Source organism: Phoenix dactylifera, unplaced genomic scaffold (genome assembly GCF_009389715.1).
Source record: "Phoenix dactylifera cultivar Barhee BC4 unplaced genomic scaffold, palm_55x_up_171113_PBpolish2nd_filt_p 001543F, whole genome shotgun sequence".
In the NCBI taxonomy this organism is placed as follows: domain Eukaryota; kingdom Viridiplantae; phylum Streptophyta; class Magnoliopsida; order Arecales; family Arecaceae; genus Phoenix; species Phoenix dactylifera.
This window is the reverse complement of record NW_024068851.1, coordinates 63,476-85,817: the sequence shown is the minus strand read 5'-3', so window position 1 is coordinate 85,817 and position 22,342 is coordinate 63,476. Positions and strand designations below refer to the sequence as shown.

At 41.9% G+C, this 22,342-nt stretch overlaps 1 protein-coding gene across 1 annotated transcript; it reads right to left on the bottom strand.

The window, feature by feature from the left end:
* Window positions 1-12,707: 12,707 nt before the first annotated feature.
* Window positions 12,708-15,449, bottom strand: LOC103721277 (putative disease resistance RPP13-like protein 1). The gene has a single exon (XM_039122484.1). It carries the CDS (start codon window positions 15,447-15,449, stop codon window positions 12,708-12,710), a length of 2,742 nt encoding a protein of 913 aa, XP_038978412.1.
* Between the last annotated feature and the right edge of the window lie 6,893 nt (window positions 15,450-22,342).

The following is a 22,342-nucleotide window of genomic DNA, read 5'->3' as shown; positions in this document are numbered from 1 at the left end:
TCGTCGACCACAAAACATTCTCAGGTGAAAGACAGAAAGGAGTGAAAAATTACACCTCTGCGAGCCGACTCAAGCAAATCAAGAGTCCACCCCTACCAAGCACAAGTCAACCCTAGAACAAGTCGAATCGACCTAAAATGGCCACAAACAAAATACAGAAAGTAGTGCAAAATAGTTCTCTGCGAGTCGACCCAAGCAGATCATGAGTCTCCTTTGCTGAGTATGAGTCAACCTTAGGATAAGTCGAGCCGACTCAAGAATCTGCAGGTAAAATATAGAATGCAGTAAAAATAAGCACATTCTCGAGTCGAACTGAGAAAAAGAAGAGGCAATCCTTGAAGTTCCCACGTCGACCTTTGAAGAAAATGAATCGGTCCCTCTGCATCTGACAATAGTAACGTTTAGTTTTTTGTGAAATCAAAATGGCTCTATTCACTTTCAATGGATATTTCAGCCCCTCTAAAGGCTGTAAATGGTCCTCCGATGGTTATAAACAGTCTTCCAATGATTTTTCAAGATATAAATACATTGGAACACCCAAAGAATCAAGAAAAAAGAGTGAATAAGTGAAAAAAAAAAAGAAAATGTGCATTAAGTGAGAGCTTTAAAGATCACATCCTCCACATTACAAGAGCATTAACTGCAGAGCTTCCAAGCATTCATGAAGCCCAACTGCTGCTTCCACATGCACTTTGAGTCTTAATCAGCTCATCAAGGAGCCTTTGTTTTTTTCTTGTATACTTTAAATTTTTGCTATAATAAGTTTCAAGAGATGAAACTTGAAGAAATGTTTATCCAAACCTTAAATTGGATTATATTGCTATCAAACCTTGGGAAGACTTAGATAGGAATGCTCATGGTTGATATTCAGAAAAAAATTAATTGGTTTGATTGTGAGCCTAAGCAAACCAATCAAATTGTAACCTTTAGAAAGATTATAGTAGAATTCTCAAAAAAAGTCCCTTGAGAAGTTGATGTACGTGTTGAGTTTGGCACCGAACCACTATAAAATATTGTGTTTGTGTGTTATATCTTACTTTTCATTTTGCATTCATCCTATATCTATATTTACACTTTTTCACTCACTTCACACGCACTTTGAAAGTTAAATTTTTTAATTGCATATATTTGTTAATTTTTAAAAACCCAATTCAATCCCCCCTCATTGGGTTTACAACACTAGGTGAAGGATATAATTTCTCCAATCTTTGCTCATCACATTAGCTTTTCAAAATAAAATATTCTATTCCTTTTTCCACGAGATGAGAATTGATCAGGGTTATTTCCTCATGTGAATTGCATCTACCACAGAATATATTAATATTTTTAAATCAAACAAGAAATAAGAAAATAAACAAAAACGAGACAAACCGAGTCCTATATATCTTCTCCATTTGCTTACAACCGCAAACGAGGCTACCACAAGCCATTGCTAGCGCCATCCCAGACGGTGCCACAGCTTGCCACCTTCGCCACACCACATCGCTGCCGCTAGTATGGCAAGCCGCTAGTGAGACTGCTACTCTAAGAACCACCGCTAAAACTATTGAGATCCTCTCTAGACTAACTCTCTCTCTCTCTCTCAAGCACACATTCAAAAAGCTTATCTTTGCTTGATTACCTTGCTGCATTCATGTGTAGGTAGAGTATCTTTTTTTATTTTTTGATAAATGTAGTTTCCATTGATTTTAATGGTACAAAAGGTACGCAGATTTGAAGATAAAAAATTAGAAGATATATAAATGCATTATTGTAGCTTTGAGTAAATTGAGTTGAGTAGTGAACCGTAGAGCAATAGCTCCGAATGACAATCATTTTGTTTCTCAACTAAAGGACGTAAAAATCAGCCACATAAGTCGGTATAGATTTTTCTGTAGATACTTTCGCTATATGAAATTTCTCAATTAGAATGTTATAAATAGAAGCTATTTGTGGGTCTAGGCAAATGCATGGACTGCTATCATCTCTCGCTTAACTATCGTCCAACTAAGTTATTTTGGCCATAATGATGACTTAGAATCATTCATCTATTATCATTCCGCCCAATTTTTTTCTAATCACAAGCTTCAAGGGAAACGTAGGTGGGCATTATAATGATAAACAATTAAATATTAGGAAATTAATGGCCGATCCTATCCATGGACCGCTCCTTAACTTATGACCCCTGTGGACTGGTTTTATAGCATCTAATCATAGGCAAAAATCCTTTTAATTTGCAGTCCCTTGGAGGATGATTGTGCTCTTCCCAACTTCTCTGCTCCCAGTTCCTCAAACTCGACCTTCCCCTGCACTACGCCATGCATCCCGTCTCTCTTCGCCCACCGCGTCTCATCTTTCAAGCCCGCAACTCCGTCATCTCTCGGCGTCCCGCGATAGTGAGGTCCTCATCCTCCCTCACATAGTTCTGGCAATTGGTACCAGTGTGTTCTCCCCTTAATCCATCATCTCCCTCTGCCTATCCGAACCTGCGAGTGCTGTCTCTCTGGCGTGCATCCCCGGCCAACCACCTTCATCCCACCATATTTCATTTGCAGCAGTTGCCGGTGCTCAACAAGAGAACGTAAAAGCCTTGATCAACACCAGAATTTTGGTGGATTTTGAAAACGAAAGAGGAATACAAAATGATGGAGAAAGGGAAAGTATAATGTCGTAACTCTAATGGCAAAAAAAGTGACAAACATGATGACATAGGATAGAAGAAGAAGAAGAAGAAGAAGAAGGAAGCAAGTGGAAGAGAGAAGGTGGAATTCTCGACATTCTTGATCTCAATAAAAGAAGTTGTATTCTCAAATAACATAGCAATGACTTTAAATATATAATCTCTTAATTAACATAGCAATGACTTTAAATGCATAATCCAAAATCTTTAATATGCGTCCGCCATAAAAATAAAAATACTAGAGTTCAAATAATTTTTTTTTTAATTTCTGCATTTACGCCATAGATCTCTTATTAATAGACTGTTTCTATGCCATATCCTCCAGCTGGAAAAAGCTTGATCCCGGAGAGCTTGATTGTGAATTCCCACTCTAGAAGCTGACAGATCCAAGATGCAAAACTCATCCTCTACAATTCCAAAAAGCATCAAACAAAGGATGACCTTTCTAATAGACAAGATAATGATAGAAACTACAAGTAATACCCTCAACAACCAAAACTATCATAATCTCATCTCTCTGTCAAGAAAAATATGGTACTTTAAGAACTGAAGTACTTACATAAGCTCTACATGGCGAAGCAAGAGACTCAAAGGTACCTCGGTAAGGTAATAAAATCCTCCCACATTAAAAGCCGGACAAATATTCATATGACCAAGTAAATCAAGTAAAAATATATTAGATCCAAGTTTTCTAATGATAGAGAATGGTCCAATAGATCGGGCATGCAATTTTTCAAAGAAATATTTAGGAAAAGCATTTAGAATGAATGCGAATCATGATATTATCTCCTGCATTAAACTCCTTAGCCCTATGAAGTACATCAACAGCAAGTTTATATAACACCGAGCCCCTAGGGCTCACTTGCTGAGGGAGTGGGTTTGAGCCTAACACTAGATGCAACAATGAGATGCACGATTATGGGACCATGCAGGGCCCACATGCTCACCATACAAGTTGTAGATCCTATGCATGGATTTCAGATCTCAAGCTAGTTTTATCTTGCTTAGAAAGTTTGATGTTAGTTAATTTTTAGAAATATTTATTTTTGTGAACTTTTCTTTTTGAGAATTTCTGATATTACTAGAAAAGTTAGTAATTAGAATTCTTCGAGTTAGAATAGGCTTTGAAATCCTATATTGGAAAGGAGAAGAAAAGAGTCCCCTTATAATCATACTTCAGTTATTTATTAGTGAGAATTCTCTTATAAAAATTGCAATTGCCTTCTCTTTTTTGATTGATTCCTAAGGTTTGCAAGTGACCACCGTGAGAGCTGTATCTTTGAAGTGGCCAGCCAAGATGGTATTTTTGATCTTACAAGAGAGTGACCCACCCCTACTCCTCTTCTAACTACCAATAGCTTGACGAAGTTCGCAATAATGGACACGTAAAGCTAATCAATTATCTTAAGTCAATTCGGAATATGCTGGTCCAATGCTGGTTGCAAGAGCTATGATAATTATCTCAAGTCAATTCAGAGAAACTTCTTCAATATATCTAGCAGGAATATGCTTTATTTAGGCCAATCTGCACCATCCCTTCCTCACTGTTGTTGAAGAATGGGGCATCCCACTGATACACAAATTTTGAATTCCAGCAGGTAAGATCACAATGACACGAGCATTGGAACAATTTGAATTTCCATATTATGGAGGAAGTCTAGGGGAGGCAACTATGGTAGCAGGGACATGAGTGAGTTACAACAGTGAAGTGGAAGGTCCATGAGTTCGAAAGGAAGTCCTTTGTCAGTAAAGTATTGATTTGAAGTCCTGGGTGTGAAGACTGAAGACATCTCCAGGTACCTGAGAGAAGAAAGACCTTGCAAATTTAAATTAATAGTAGTCAGTGACTCAAGATCATCACAACATTCAATCTTCAGTCTTTTAAGAGAAGTTAGGAGCTGGAGGTAGGAAAGTGGTTAGTGAAGGAGGAGAACTTAGCTGATGAAAAAAGTTCAGTGGTTGCCCAGTGGCCTCCTTGTTGGGGTATGTGGAGACCATTGGTGATGAAGAGAATTGAAGGAGAATTAATTCTGCATAGTTCTGTCTGGCGGACTGTCAGAGTCGACTCGAGCTACAGTCGAGTCGGCTCGGGAACAGTCGAGTCGACTCGAGATCCGTCGAGTCGACCCGAGAGGAGAAAAGCCGAAAAAAAACATATTTCTGTCTGGACTGTCAGAGTCGACTCGAGCTACAGTCGAGTCGACTCGAGCCACAGTCGAGTCGACCCAAGATCGTGCCAGTTATACTGGAAGTTGTCCAGACGTGCCAGAGCCGACTCGAACTTCAGTTCGAGTCGACTCGAGCTCGCGGAAATCATACGGATGAGTTTTCTTTCGGTGTTTTGTTGGCGTTTCGACGGCTATGATCATCTGAAGATCTTGAGACTATATATAGGACTCATGAGAGCCCTAGGGTAAGGAATTTTGCCGTATATTTGAGAGAGACTCTTGTTTGTGAGGCTAGGGTTCTAGAGAAAGAACAGGATTGAGATCCTACTTCTTGTGCAAAGAAATTCTGTGTGAATCTCTTGTTAGATCGATCGCTTGTGATCGTTCGGGTGTGGTTGCTATCTCTGTAATCAGTTCATCCTAATTGAGATTTGGAGCGGTGGAGGACGTAGGCTACTTGTAGCCGAACCTCGTTACATCTTTGTGTTTGCTTTGCTATTTTCTTTCTTCTTTCTTCCTTTGGTTTGATAATCCGTTGCGGTGCTTCAAGTGTTTTACCCTACTGATACCAGGGGTAATCTTTTGCCCTTCGCAGCGGAAGCGAAGTGGTGATCCTTGAGTCCGGTGTCAGAGGAGCGAGAGAGTGCTTATCCGTTCTTTTCTCCTCTTTGCTTGTCCGACGTCGGTGGCGGCGCCGGTGGTGAGTGGGTTCCGGCGCGGGCGCTGACAACAAGTGGTATCAGAGCTATTGGTTTTCCTGCGATGGCGGATGAAGGAAGGTGCGAATTGAGAAGTTCAATGGAACGAACTTCGGGGTTTTGGAAGATGCAAATAGAGGATTATCTTTACCAGAAGGATCTCTATTTACCTCTTGGAGGTAGAGCAAAGAAACCAGAGAAGATGCCCGATGAAGACTGGGAGGTCCTCGATCGGAAGACGCTCGCACCATTAGATTGTCACTTGCATCCCTAAGTGGCATTCAACATCAAAACGAGAAGACGACGATGGAGTTGATGGCAACATTGTCGCGGATGTACGAGAAACCCTCAGCATCAAAACAAGGTATTTCTCATGAAGAGGTTGTTTAATCTTCGTATGAAAAATGGGCGGCAGCATAGCAGAATACCTCAACAAATTTAATGGACTCACGGCCCAGTTGGAGTCAGTGGGAGATTAGTTTTGACGATGAGATTCGGGCATTGCTAATCCTCTCCGGATTGCCTGATAGCTGGGAGGGCCTGGTGATGGCAGTGAGCAACTCTTCGGCGACGGGGAAGTTGATCTTTGATGACGTTGTGGGAGTGCTTCTGAGTGAAGAAGCAAGAAGGAAATCTTCTGAAGCTACGGAGTCGTCTGGAAGTGTACTAAACACCTCTGACCGGGGGAAGACAAAAGAAGGACGGTCGATTTCGAAGCGACTCGAAGTCGAGATCCAGCAGGTCTCGAGCACCTCAGAACAAGGGAGTGAAGTGCTGGAACTGCGGGAAGACGGGGCACTTTAGGAGGGACTGCAATCTCCTAAAGGGAAGCAAGGCGACCACACCGAAGGAGTCAGCAAGGATCTGGCAAATCTTGCTGAAGACGGTGATATGGATGCCCTCGTTCTATCTTTATCCACCTGTGACGAGTCTTGGGTGATAGACCTCGGGCGCGTCTTTCCATGCTACATCCCAACGGAAGCTTCTTGGAGGATATGAGAAGGGAGACTTCGGCAAAGTCTACCTAGGGGATGGAGAGCCTTGCCACCATACAAGGAAGGGGAAGCGCGGAAGTGAAGTTGATTTCTGGATCTTCACTTGAGCTTGAGGACGTACGGCACGTGCCTCAACTGCAGAGGAATCTGATTTCTGTTGGACAGTTGGCGAGCCAGGGGTACAACACTACTTTCACAGCTGATAAGTGGAAGATATCCAGGGGTTCGTTGACGGTGGCTAGTGGCAAGAAGGTTGGGACACTTTATGTCGCCAACGGCACGGAGAACTCTATTGGAGTTGCTGCAGCAGATGTGGACACCAAGTTATGGCATTGTAGACTTGGGCACATGAGTTATCAGGGATTGGAGGTGATGCACCAGTTGGGAAAACTGCAGGGTCTCAGGAGTGTTGAGATGGACTTCTGTGAGGATTGTATTCTCGGAAAGCAGAAGCGTGTTTCATTCAACAAAGAAGGTAAACCTCGGAAGCAAGAAAAGCTAGATCTCGTGCACGCGGACGTGTGGGGGCCTGCACCAGTTTCTTCCATTGGTGGATCTCAGTACTATGTTATTTTTATTGATGATGCTACCAGAAAGCTTTGGGTGTTCTTCTTGAAGCACAAGTTAGAGGTATTTGGGGTCTTCAGGAGATGGCAGACGATGGTAGAACTCGAGACAGGAAAGAGGTTGAAATGCCTGAGATCGGACAACGGTGGTGAGTATTGTAGCAGGGAGTTTGAGGACTACTGTGCAGATGCTGGGATCGTCAGGCAGAGGACAGTTCCAGGGACACCACAACAAAATGGAGTTGCTGAAAGGATGAACAGAACAATTAATGATCGTGCCAGGAGCATGAGGATACATGCTGGATTGCCACAGCAGTTTTGGGCGGAAGCAGTTAACACTGCTGCCTACTTGATCAACAGAGGGCCATCAAAGAAACTTGAATTTGGGATTCCTGAGGAAGCATGGACAGCGAAGAAGATTGATTTGGCGCACTTACGAGTATTCGGTTGTACCAGTTATGTCCATGTTGATTCCAGTCAAAGAAGCAAACTAGACGCCAAATCAAAGAAGTGCATTTTCGTTGGATATGGAGGTCAACTGTTTGGGTACCGGCTTTGGGATCCCGAACACAGGAAGATCATTCGTAGTAATGATGTGGTATTCAATGAGAAAATGCAGCAGAGCTATGAATCAGAAACAAAACCTGTTGAGCCGTGTTTTGTGGATCCTAAAGAGGAGTCTACAAATTCTGGTCAAAAGACTCAGTCAGAGCAAGAACCTGAAGCATTGGCACCCCCTCCACAACTAAGAAGGTCCACTCGTAGTACTCATGGGAAGCCTCCTCAAAGGTATGATGGGACTCTTAGTTATTTGCTGCTCACAGATAATGGCGAACCTGAATGCTTCACGGAGGCATTGGAGGTTGATACCAGGAAGGAGTGGGAGTTGGCCATGGATGATGAGATGAAGTCATTGGAGCAGAATCAAACGTGGGATTTGGTGGATCTGCCCAAGGGGAAGAAAGCACTGTCAAACAAATGGGTTTACAGGCTGAAGGAAGAGCAAGGTGGGAAGAAGCGGTACAAGGCCAGGCTGGTTGTAAAAGGATTTCAGCAGAGAGCAGGTATCGACTTCACAGAGATTTTTTCTCCTGTAGTCAAGATGAGTTCTATTCGAGCGGTGCTGAGCATGGTGGCAATAGAGGATCTTCACTTAGAGCAGCTTGATGTGAAGACGGCCTTTCTCCACGGAGATCTCGATGAGGAGATATATATGCAGCAGCCAGAGGGATACATTGCAGCTGGCACGGGTGACTTAGTCTGCAAATTAAAGAAAAGCCTCTATGGTTTGAAACAGGCACCCAGACAATGGTATCTCAAGTTCGATAGTTACATGCTTGAGATAGGATACAGGAGATGTCAGGAGGATCACTGTTGCTACTTCCGGAACTTCGGTACATCTTACATTATCTTGCTATTGTATGTTGATGACATGTTAGTTGCAGGAGCTAGCATGCATGAGATTGCAAAATTGAAGCTGAAGCTGTCAAGAAAATTTACAATGAAGGATCTAGGAGCAGCGAAACAGATCCTTGGGATGCGGATCAATAGAGATAGGTCTAAACATATCCTCAGACTATCTCAGGCGGAGTACATCAGCCGAGTACTCAGGAGATTCTGCATGGAGGGTGTCAAACCTGTTGGCACACCGCTGGGTGCCCATTTTAAGCTTTCAAAAGGGCAAAGTCCGAAGACGCGGGTGGAGGAACTCAATATGTCAAAAATCTCGTATGCATCGGCGGTGGGGAGCTTGATGTACGCTATGGTGTGTACGAGACCAGACATTGCTCAAGCAGTGGGAGTTGTGGAGTCGCTTTATGAGCTGCCCAGGTTTGGAGCATTGGCGCGCGGTCAAATTGATACTGAGGTATCTGAGAGGCACTGAGCACATGTCATTGTGCTATGGAGGTTCTGAGATCCAGTTACAGGGCTCTGTGGACTCAGACATGGCAGGGGACTTGGACGACAGGAGGAGCACGACAGGGTACTTGTTCACCTTGGGCAGTGGAGCCGTCAGTTGGATTTCCAGGTTGCAACCAGTTGTTGCATTGTCGACTACGGAGGCGGAGTATGTGGCAGCAACAGAGGCGTGCAAGGAACTAATATGGCTTCAAGGCTTGATGAAGGAGCTTGGGAAGGAACAGAAGGATTGCATGTTATATTCAGATAGTCAAAGTGCAATTCATCTGGCGAAGAATTCAGCTTTCCATTCAAGGACGAAGCATATTGACATACGGTACCACTTCGTGAGGTCATTACTCAAGCAGGGACTTGTCAAGTTGGAGAAGATTCATACAAGTCAGAATCCTGCAGATATGTTGACGAAGGTCGTCACGGTGGAGAAGCTGAGGAGTTGTTCAGCTTCTGCTGGTCTTCATGCTTGAAGACGTTGAGGAGGCATCGTACCGATTTCACTAGGATGATCCAGTTTTCAGTGTGAGCACAGAGGAGAACCAAGTAACAAGAGGATATACCCAAGGTCTCCAAGTGGGAGATTGTTGGGGTATATGGGACCATTGGTGATGAAGAGAATTGAAGGAGAATTAATTCTGCATAGTTCTGTCTGGCGGACTGTCAGAGTCGACTCGAGCTACAGTCGAGTCGGCTCGGGAACAGTCGAGTCGACTCGAGACCCGTCGAGTCGACCCGAGAAGAGAAAAGCCAAAAAAAAACATGTTTCTGTCCGGACTGTCAGAGTCGACTCGAGCTACAGTCGAGTCGACTCGAAGCACAGTCGAGTCGACCCGAGATCGTGCCAGTTATACTGGAAGTTGTCCAGACGTGCCAGAGCCGACTCGAACTTCAGTCGAGTCGACTCGAGCTCGCGGAAAATCATACGGATGAGTTTTCTTTCGGTGTTTTTGTTGGCGTTTCGACGGCTATGATCATCTGAAGGTCTTGAGACTATATATAGGACTCATGAGAGCCCTAGGGTAAGGAATTTTGCCGTATATTTGAGAGAGACTCTTGTTTGTGAGGCTAGGGTTCTAGAGAAGAACAGGATTGAGATCCTACTTCTTGTGCAAAGGGAATTCTGTGTGAATCTCTTGTAGATCGATCGCTTGTGATCGTTCGGGTGTGTGCTATCTCTGTAATCAGTTCATCCTAATTGAGATTTGGAGCGGTGGAGGACGTAGGCTACTTGTAGCCGAACCTCGTTACATCTTTGTGTTTGCTTTGCTATTTTCTTCCTTCTTCTTCCTTTGGTTTGATAATCCGTTGCGGTGCTCAAGTGTTTTACCCTACTGATACCAGGGGTAATCTTTTGCCCTTCGTAGCGGAAGCGAAGTGGTGATCCTTGAGTCCGGTGTCGAGGGAGCGAGAGAGTGCTTATCCGTTCTTTTCTCTCTTTGCTTGTCCGACATCGGTGGCGGCGCCGGTGTGAGTGGGTTCCGGCGCGGGCGCTGACAACACTCCTTCCACTACAAGATCATGAATTGCTGGAGGCACTGGAAGATTCATCAATCCTGGACTTTTTTGTTTCCGGTGAACGTGGGAGGTAATTTGAAATAGTTAGTTCAGCGGTGAGACAAGGCATTTCACCATCTTCCACTTCAAATTATGTCTTCAGATCAGGCACAGGTGATACAAAAAGATTTCAGAGCGTAGCAAGCTCAACGCATGCAGGAGGTCCACACAAGTCCTGCACTTGGAGAGTCTCAATGTCACAAAATTTTAGGAGGATGGGTCCTCCATTCAAGCTGGAAATCTGGTGCCATTTCAGCTCAATGTCCTCGTATATTTGAGCCTGGTGTGGTGGTGGTCTTTTGATGAATTCCTCGCCATCTCCACCCTTCTGTGAATTAGAACAGTGCCATTACTCCAACGCAACATCAAAACATCAATATGCTGCTCCCAACTTGGATTGGCCTCCTCGGCATCCCTCACATTGGCTATATTGTCCTGCTTGGAGATGCAATGCTCTCCTCAGAGGTTCAAGTCCTTCAGCTCCTCTATCCGACATCCTTCTTCTGATGCACCGTGAATCTTGAGCATCTGCAAAGAAGTCAGTTTAAGAATTCGTGGAGGCATTGGGATCTAATCTGCCCTTCCATCCCAGAATTCCCAGTCAAGATGTAGATCAAGATGCCATAGTTTAACTAAGTGGTTGTACTGATGGGTACTGATTCGGACGAAGTTTTGGTCATGCACCACCAAGGCCAATATATCGAAAATGAATCAGATCACCAATTGAAGCCGGCAACTTCTCTACTTGGCTGTTGCTCAGAACTAACACTGGCCGGGGAGAGCCATCATCATCGTACAACATAAATGTCCATAAACTTTTCCCGTCAGATATTATCTAAAATGCCTCCTGCTGCATATGATGGTGACAGAACAATGCAGCGAACCCTTCCAGATTTACCAAGCTTAATTGGCTTTGAGTGGTAATCCAAACCCTCTTCTCTGGGTCCCCTGCAAGCAGAGGAACATGCAATGCTTCCCAAAAGTGCATGTCCTTTGGCTCAATGGCAATGGAAGCTATACTCACCGGTATCTGTTCAACCTGCTACATTCTTTCAGGCTCCAATGAAGATAAATATTACTCATATCTATAGGGTGGGGAACCAAGTGGCAGATAGCTTAGAAAACTTGGTATGCACCGCTCATTGTCCTGTCATAGTCATGCCATTAAACACAATACAAATTTGCAGTGAGAAAAATTAGAGGCATAAATATTAACTTTAAACTGCATAACCAATAACACTGGTATCTGTCCCAACTGGCCTTCTAGGTTTGATGGCAGATGTTATTCTGACAAAGTTGCCATTGTTAGACATCACGATCAATTTAGATAGCACCAAAAACAGGTTAAAAGACTGTCAGACTTGAGCTGTTAGATGTAAACAGTAACTTATAGATGTCAGTGAGATATATGTTCCCATAAGACATAAGATTCTAAGGAAAATTCCCTGATTTAACGGTGACTCCTAGAAGTCAGTGAAATATTCGCATATTAAATCTAAGAACCACACCTGAAAGAATTAAGACTACAGCAATGTAAAATCAAGATGACAAAAATGGAAAGAGAATAAGTGCTGTTACAACAGGGACCCCAGGTAACTGCAGAGAAAATAAGAATTCTGATCAAGCTACCAGATGTATTTACAAGTTCGCTGAAATCTTTAATAGCTGCACATGTTGAAATAATCATCAAATTATACTTTTGGAAACTAATTTAAAATCAATCACTACATCAACAATTTGGCCATTCAGCACGCGAGGAGCATCTGCTAATAGCCAAATATGTAAGTTCAGCCGGCATAATCTCCTCCATCCTTGAGGATAGGAACATCTCGAATTTCTACTTTGCAGTGATTCTAAATTTTGCAATCCTCGTGGAAGAAACCTGAGACCATGACAAGATCACAAGAATGTATTCAAATATCATTAAGTTGGTGTGGCACTCAATCCTTGGAGAAGGCTGTCAGTTTTGTGCATGAAATTATCTCTATGCATTCCAGAGAAACGAGATCTTACAATCTTACAATCACATACTTCAATCTTCAATTCCTTCAGAGAAGTCAACAGATAGAGAGAGCTCCTGGATATGAAACCAGAAAAATGAGAGAGTTAATGAGGTAAGAGAAGTCAGGAGACCAATCCATCTGATAATTCGACTAAGGGTCACGGTCTATTATTAAATCATGGCGGGAATCAAACTCCGGAGGCAAAATCAAATTCTGACAGTTTCTTATCTCCAATTTCTCAAGCATAGGTAAAATGGAAAGTTCGGGGAGCCTAGGAATCTCACAACCTTCCACTTCAAAAAGTCTCTCCAAATTAGGCATGTCTGATAAGGTAAGCTTCTCTAGAGATTGAAATCCCACAAAATTTCCCATGCTTCTCATTCCATGCATACCTTTTATCCACAGATTTCTGAGACGAGGTAGCTGCCCTATCAGTGGGAGTTGTTCACAATTCTTGCAGCAGGAGAGTCTCAAAGTCTCTAAGTGTAAGAAAGAACGATCTCCTACCCAATCTGGAAAATTGCTGCCAGGATAGTTCTCTATCCAAAGACATTTGAGTGTGATATGAGGGCGGAGACCTGCAATAACCCCTTCGCAATCACTCCCACCCTGTTGAGCAGTGGGATTGACTGCATCGCTCCATTGCAACTTCAAATTATCAATTCGCTTCCTACTCAAATTGGCCTCTTGAGCATCCGTCTCATCGACAACATTTTCTAGCTTTGAGATGCAAAGATCTCCTCGAAGGTTCAAGTCCTCCAGCTCTCCTACCTTGCATCCATCCTCAGAACTCACAATGAATCTTGACAATGTCCGCAGCGAAGTTAATTTTCCAATTCTTTGTGGCATGGACGTCATCGAATTAGCACCCGTCTCCCAGTCAACACGCAAACCAAGATGCCGTAGGTTAACCATGTAGCTGGTTCCTTTTGGTAACTCTCGGAGCCTGTAGCACTCACCAAGCTCCAGGGTCTGCAGATTGTAAAGCCAGCAAACTGATTCAGGCAGCCTTTGGATTTCAGTTCCGTAAAGGCCAAGATATCGCAGGTGTATCAAATCGCCAACTGAGTCCGGCAATTCTTCTATCTCGGTAAAGCTGAGATCTAAAACCTGCAAGCATGTTAATTTACGAAAAAGATTTGCAGGGACATGCTTCACAGGCACTCTAGACTCACCGTACAATTTAAAAGTCCGTAATTTTTCATATCTGTATAGTTTGTCGAATGCTACAGTCCCCTGATTATTTTGATGAAGCAGAGATGCATAACGCACCCATTCAGGTTTATCACATGAAACATCATGTTCCACAACCAAACTTTCAGGTTTAGAAACTAATCGTGCTAGATCATGGATGAGGCTCGGCATTCTATATTTCTGTTTCTGTCCTTGACTACCAGAGACTTCAAAAAATGACCTCCACAATAGATTATCAAAGTACCTGCCGCCTATCACCTCCAGAGTACTTCTGCTCCCACTGCGCTGGATCAAATCTTCTGCCATCCACAACCTGACCAGTTCATCCCTATCAAACTCATAACCATTAGGAAACATAGAGCAGTACTTAAAACACTGCTTCAGATGATAATTCAAATGATTATAACTGATCATTAAGCTTGGCAATATGCCATTTATATCCTCTTCCAATAAACACACTTCATTTAGCATGTCTTCCCATCGAACTTCATCTGTCACATTGTACAGGAGGCAACCGAGCAACTTTGCTGCCAGAGGGGATCCTTGGCACCTCTCCACGATCCTCTTGCTGATCTCTTCCAAATTTGGATGTTGGCTCGAACACCCGTTCGGGAATGCCTGATCAAGGAGCAGGTTTGAACAATCGTCCACATTCAGACCCTTCAAATGGATCAGATGCAGTGTGGGCATTCCCCTCCAAACTACTTCATTCCGAGCAGTAATCAATACCTTACTTTCCTTACCTCCAGCCAACAATGGAAGCCGCAGCGTCTCCCAGAACTGGAAATTCTCAGCCCACAAGTTATCCAGCACCAGCAAGAACTTTCTCCCTCTCACCTTGCAGATGAGGTGACGCAGCAGAGCGTCCAGGCTGGATATATTACATTTCTCCCCGTCGTCTACAGCTTCTATAATCTCTTTCGTTACCCTTCTCACATCAAATCCTTTGGACAAACCAACCCAAATCCTCAAATCGAAATAATTTTCCACTTGAGCGTCATTGTAGACTAATTTAGCAAGAGTGGTCTTACCGATTCCAGGAGCTCCATAGATCGGAAGAACAGGGAGGAGGATTCGATGATCCGACGTCAATGCTGTAACAATCTCTGCCTTCTCATCTTCTCGGCCGACGACATGAGACCACTCATAAGAGGCCACGGATTGAGAAGGAGGCGAGCTTTCTCCCGTTCGCCCCCTTCTCCTCCCGTCTCCGGCCTCCAGACGGAGATTCTTCCGGGCCTCGGCGATCTCCTGGAACCTCTCCTTGATCTTGGCTATCTGGATCGCCAGTCTCCGGCGCTGGAGAAGAACCGGGTCATGGCCGAGGCCCAGGGAATGGAGAGACCAGGAGCGCTTCCGCTTGCGGGATGGGCCGGCCTCGCGGCTGCTCTGGTCGAGGGAGGAGAGTTTGAGCTGTGTCTGCTGGCGATCGAGGAGTTCGTCGGCGGCGAAGGCGACATCTTTGAGCTCGAGGAGCCAGCGCTTGACGGATTCGTCCTCGATGTAGCGGCGCTCCTCAGCGTCGGTGAGGAGGGAGTGGATCCGCTCGCGGGTTCTTCGGAGCTTGTGGATCTCGTCTTCGAGGCCGCAGATGAGGGAGTACTCGGACTGGGCGAGGGAGACAAGCCAGTCCACGAGCTTGTCGGGGAGGAAATTGGGGATGGAGGCGGCCTTGGAGAGCAGATTGTTCCAGTCCATGGCGAGGCGAGGATGAAGAGGAGAGAGCAAAGGGATCGTTCCGAGGGAGAAAGCACTGCCAGGATGAGGGAGGGAGTTGATCGAGGAGGGGAGGTAGCAAGAAGAGACGGTGAGGCTCTGAAACTCTGGAGACGACGGCTGGGGAAGTTGAAGGGAAAAGAAGACGGGGGAGAGGAAGAAGACTTTGACGTTGACTCGATATAGATTTTTTTTTTTTTTTTTTTAGGAAAATTAAACGTTCGCTCCTTGTGCACCGGTTTTATAACTACAGATCCATAGAGCGTCTGATATATAATTATTTCAATTCACTAACGAAAATACCTCTCCGCTCTTTCCCAATTTCCACCCCTAGGGGGCATTTGGTAACCCCAACAGGATCACCATGATGATCTAAGATCCCTGGTGATCCGAATGCTGAGGTGATTTGATCTCTAGTGATATAAGATCAATGTATTTGGTAGGCTATAGCCTAGTGATTAAAAATCTCCGAATATCCATGAGTAGCTTGTTTGGTATGGTACGGAGATCCAAGATCACCGACCACATAATACCACAAATATCCCTGATATATCTTAGATGGATTTTTTATGTGTTTTTAATTCTCATGAATAAAAAATATAAGTCAATATGCTAATTCTTATAATAGCTCCATAATTTTGTCACATATTCTACTTTTAGTAGTCCTTATCATATATTTATTAATCATATAAAATATATTATAATAAAATATTAATATATTTATCAATATATTAATTATTAATCTATTCTATAAAAATATATTTATTACTCCTATAAATTATTAATCTTATAAAAATATGTTATTTTTCATTATAGAATTAATATTTTTATTTATACTTATAATATATTTTTTAATACTAATAATTATTTTGATTAGAAAAATAAGGTAAATAGGAGTAACATATTAAATATTTTTATTATATAAATATAAAATATAATAATATATTTCTACTATAATTTAAAATTATCCTTCAATAATAATAGGATAATAATATGATTAGTAATATATTATAATATAATATATATCATTAATATAATATATAATATCAACATAATATTATATATATATAACATTGACATAATATATTGATGGTATATTAATATATCATTTTTCTTGCTAAATTGAGGGGTATTTTATCTTTAACTTTCAACCCAGGATCACTGCTCTAGGGTGATCTTGAATTTCCGATCTCAAAGACGGGTATCCCATCACCGAGTTGGGCAGTGATTTGAGGAGTGGAGGTGATTTAGGATCACCGCCATGTAGGATCACCGTGGTGCAACCAAACGCGGTGATATCATCACCTCCATCCACATCATCCTTGATCCTAGGACGATCACCCCATACCAAATGCCTCCCTAACATCTACTTCCTTTCCCACCGGCGATTCGTTCACATCATCATATGAGATAACCGTTCTTCCCTATTTTCTCTTCGACCAATGCCAACCACCAGCATCTCTGTTTTCTTTATTTTTTCACTGTTAATCCATTTCCATCATCGAACAAAAAAACCCTTCCGCTCTCCTGTTCTTCTGCTCTTCCGGTTCTTCTCTAGTTTTCCACCCGTATTATCTTCCCAGCTTTCTTCTCCCATAATCCCTAATTTTTCACCCTAATTTTTTGAGTTCGGCTCTGTTTTCTCACCATTTTTCTGACTGAGAATTGGGACTATAATTATGGTTTGTGTTGATTTAATGGTGCAAAAAGTATACAAATTTGAAGATAAATAAGTATAAAAATTTAGAAGATATATAAATATATTTGATATGCCTCCAAACAAGCTACAACTTACTAGAAGGACTAACCAATTAAAATACGCCACAGCGCCAACACATGGTGGATCGGGAGTGACCACTGGATGGGCCCAACGCCATACCGTCGAGCTTGTATATTAGGAGCTCCCACAGTTAGCCGCATCCTAACTGGAGGACCCAGTGATCGTCGAGATCCCATCAATGTGACAGGCAGGATGTCATCGGCGTACGAAGCATCCACCGATGTCTAGGCTATACTCAAGCCAATCACTTCTGGTCGACCCACATGACCTAATTTTTTAGTGATAGGTAGGCTCCTCTATCGAACATATATTAAAAAGGAGGCAGAGGTAAGAAAGACTAAAGCCCTAACAGACTGAAAAACAACCTCCTCCTATTACCTAATTAGGACTTAGGCATCGGAGGTCCCCCACTAGATACATTTCAGCTGGAGAACTTCTTTGTTCTGTTCTGTTTTATGTCAGAGTGCTGTCATCCAACGAGAATCTTGGCTGCAGCGACCGAGCGCCGCTCGCCTTCTTCAGTTCCGACCAGAACAACCGACCACTGAGCTTTCTAGCGTCGTCACGCTTCTCGCTACGGTGCTTACGGGTAGCTAGTTCTCAGCAACAACAACATTATCATGCCATCGTTTGGCAGCAATTGTAGCTTTTAATAAATTGAGTCGTGAACCATAGAGCAATAACTTTCGGTGACAATCATTTTGTTTGTCAACTAAAGGAGGTAAAAATCAGCCACGTCAGTCGGTATCAATTTTTTTGTGCATACTTTCACTATACGAAATTTGTCAAGTGGAATGTTATAAATAGAAGCCATTTGTGGATCTGGGCAAATGCATGGGCTGCTATTCTCTCTCGTTTAACTATTGTCTAATTTAGTTATTTTGTCATGATTTAGAATCATTAATTTATTATCATTCTGCCATTTTTTTCTAATATATATATATACATATATATGCTTTAAGGGAAATGTAGGCGAGCATTGTAATGATAAAACAATTAAATGTTTGGAGGGCAAATACTATCAATAGCATTTTTGACTTGTGCATTCAAAATGAGTGACAGATTTGTTCTTATTTGAATAATCAGTTGCTTAATTCCATACATCTTTAAAAATTATTTTCTAGGGCTTACTAGTAACCTAGAAATTTTGTTAAATTGCTCGAAGTAAATTGCTGTGAGACTACCTTGTTCATGTTTTTTACTTTTCTGATTGTAATTATGGACAATTCTGGATATGGTATGGAGGTTGTTGTTAGCAATGACAGGAAGCTGTTACTCTTAAAAATGATGGAGAAGAGAAACTATATGTCCTAACTCTGATGGCAAAGAAGCGGATAAATATGACGACCCAAGACGGAAGAAGAATGAGTTGGAGAAAGAAAAAGAAGAAGGGGAACATAGAAGAAGGTAGATAGAGAGAAAAAAAAGAGGAATTCACAATATTCTTAACCTTAATAATTTAAATTATATTCTCAATTAATATAGTAATGCCTTTAGATAGATAATCCAAAATCCTAATAAGGGTCCACATAAAAACAAAATACTAGATCCAAATAAAATATATTTTTTTTAATTTCTATGTTTATACCTAATTTAAGTGTGCCTAGATTTCTTATTAATAGATGGTCCTCCATCATATTCCTCTATATGGAAAGCTCGACTCCAAAGAGTTTGGCTGTAAATACCACTCTAGAAGCTCAGAATCCAAGATGCAAAACTAATCTTCTGCAATCCAAGAAGCATCGAATAAAGGATGACCTTTCTAATGGACAAGATAATGATGGAAACTACTATCAAAAGAAGTAATAACCTCATCATCCAAAGCTGTCACAATCTCATCTATCTAGCAAGAAAAATATGGCATCTTAAGAACTGAAATGCTTACAAAAACACTAGATGGCAAAGCAAGAGACTCAAAGGTACCTTGTTAAGATAATAAATCCTTCACATTAAAAATAGGACTAATATTCATATGACTAAGTAAATCAAGAGAAATATATTAGATTCAAGTTTTCTAAAGATAGAGAATGGTCCAATAGATCAGGCATGCAATTTCTTGAAGAAAAGTTTAGAAAAGCATTTAGAACGAATGCGAACTATGACACTATTTCCAACATTAAACTCCTTAATCCTAGTTTACATCAATAGCAAGTTTATATGATGGCGGAGCACTTAAGGCTCACTTGCCAGGTGAGGGAGTTTGAATCCAACACTGGACGCGAGACTAGGATGCATGGATTGTGGGACCATGCAGGGCGCACATGCTCATCGTATAGGTTGCAGGTCCTATGAACACGGATTTCGGAGCTCAAGCTAGTTTTATTTTGCTAGGAAAGTTTGATGTTAGTTAATTCTAGAAAGTTTTGATTTTTGTAAACTCCTCTTTTTGAGAACTTTTGATATTACTAAGAAAGTTAGTTGTTATGATTCTTCAAGTTTGACTAGGCATGAAATCCCACATTGAAAAGGAGAAAAAAAGAGTCTACTTATAATCATACTTGAGTTATTTGTTTAGCGAGAATTCTTTTGCAGAAATTGTTATTGCCTTCTCTTAATTCTCTCTTCTTCCTTTTGGTGGATTCCTAGGGTTTGCAAGAGAGCATCGTGAGAGCGGTATCCTTGGAGTAGCCGGTTAAGGTGGTGTTTTCGGCCTTAGAAGAGAGTGACCCACCTCTACTCCTCTTCTAACTACCATCAATCCATTCTAGCACCTTGCATCATGAGGTTTCTACCTCGCCACAATAGGTTGCATCAACATATCCTTTCTCCTTTGAGTTTTCAGTCCAAGTTCAATAATCCCCAGCATTAATTGATATCAAGACATGGTTTCTTCAAGGTACCGCCCCGCCGCAATGTCAAAGAGCATGTTGAACAAGATTTGCGAGATATTAAATTAGATGAATTGCACCACCAACTTGAACAAATTCTAGAAGAAAATCAGCAACCTCATCAATGGCAAGAGTAGCGCGAATGTTGACATCACTATGGCTCTCATCACTACTCTGACAAAGAACCCTTTGATAATGAAAGCAAGCATTTCAATGAAGAAGTGAAAATTTTCAATCTGTTCTACAATAGAAATGCATCTTCATCGAGCAAAGAAGGTACACGTCGCTAATACAAACGAAGACCACATCGCAACCATCATAACTTCAGCATCAAAATAGACATTCCCAACATTGAAGGTCGTCTGCACCCTAACAAGTTCATTGATTGGTTAACACCGTTGAATAAGTCTTCAAGCTTAACGAAGTTCCCGATGATTGATGCATGATGCTAGTTGCCATCAATATCAAGAAGTACACATTAATTTGCTGGAAAAATCTGAAACAACGACATGAGCATTAAGGACATGGCAAGATCCAAAAGTGGGAGAAGATGCATCGTGAACTCAGGAGTAAGTCCTGCATGAAGATTATTACCAGAATAAATTTTTAAGCTCCACAATCTTTCGCAGTGCGATATGACTGTAGAAGAGTACACCATAAAATTCGAGCAACTCCTCATGATGTGTGATATCAAGAAGCCAAAAAAGCAAACTATAGCATGATATCTTGGAGGACTGAAGCCTAAAATTGAGCAAGTCGTGCAAATCCAACCCTATTGGATACTGAACTATGTGATACAATTGGTAACAAAAGTTGAGAAGCAGCAATTAAAAATCAGTAATTTGCACTTTTCAAGGTACAGAGATGGAGCAACTAACCAAGGGAGTTCTATGTTGAAGATGTTGCCATTCATTGAAGCCAGCACCTCCTTACCGCCTCAAAAAAAAAAAGACAAGAAAATCCCCAGCAACCCCAGCAATTCCAACACCATTACCTATAATCCTCATAAATGTTTCAAGTACCAAGAGTTTGGGCATATTGCAATTGATTTCCCAAATCAAAAGCTCATCTCTTAATGGAAGAAAATCTGTGCGTAGAAGAGGAGGAAGAAGATTGGGCAATCTAGTAGAATGTGGAAGGCCCAAGCAAGGAAGCACTAGTGCATGCCGATTAAGGAAAAGCCTTGGTAGTCTGCTGAAACATGAATACAACCATGGTAGTTAATGAAAAAGATTGGTTATGCCACAATATCTTCCATACTAAGTGTGCCTCGCATAGCAATGTATGCAAAATTATCATAGATAGAGGTAGCTATGAGAATGTAGTTGCAATGCTGATGGTCCATAAGATGAAATTTCCTACCAAAGATCACCTCTATCCTTACAAGTTGCAGTAGCTAAGGAAAGGCAATGAAGTAATGGTAACAAAGGATTGTTTAGTCCAATTCTCCATCGAAAAACAATACTAAGATGAGGCATGGTACAATGTTATTCTTATGGATGCCTATCACATATTGTTAGGACATCCATGGTAGTATGATAGTAGAGCTATTAAAGACGGCTTAAAAAATACGTATACCTTTGAGAAGGATGGCATGAACATCATCTTAGTACCCTTGAAGATGGATCACCATCTCCAGCCTCCATTGGAGACTAGCTCTTTCGCCTCATATCTAAACTCCTCAAGGCATGTAAAGAGTTTACTGTCACATATGCCTGGCCTGATTGTGCTAGAAGAGAACAATGAGTCGACAAAGCTTCCTAAGACAATTAAACCGCTCCTCGAAGAGTTTGCTCATATCGTGCCTAATATGATCCTTATGGGCTACCTCCTCTACGCGACATTTAACATTGCATCAATTTTGTACCTAGTGTTGTCATTCCCAACAAGTTTGCTTATTGTTTGAGTTCCAAGGAGCATGAAGAACTTCAGCGTCAGGTGAAAAAACTTGTGGAAAAGGGCTAGTCTAAGAGAGTGTTAGTTCGTGTGTGTCATATCAGTGTTGCTAGTACCGAAGAAAAGTTGTGGCGCATGTGCATCATTATTCGATCTGTTAACAAAATCATAATCATGTATAAGTTTTCCATCCCTCAATTTGATGATTTGCTTGATCAACTATATGGCTCCAAGATCAACCTCCGAAGCCATTATCATCAGATTCGATTACACCCAGATGATGAGTGGAAGATCACCTAGAAGACCTAAGATGGCTTGTATGAGTGGAAGGTTATACCTTTTGGTCTTTCCAATGCTCCAAGCACTTTTAT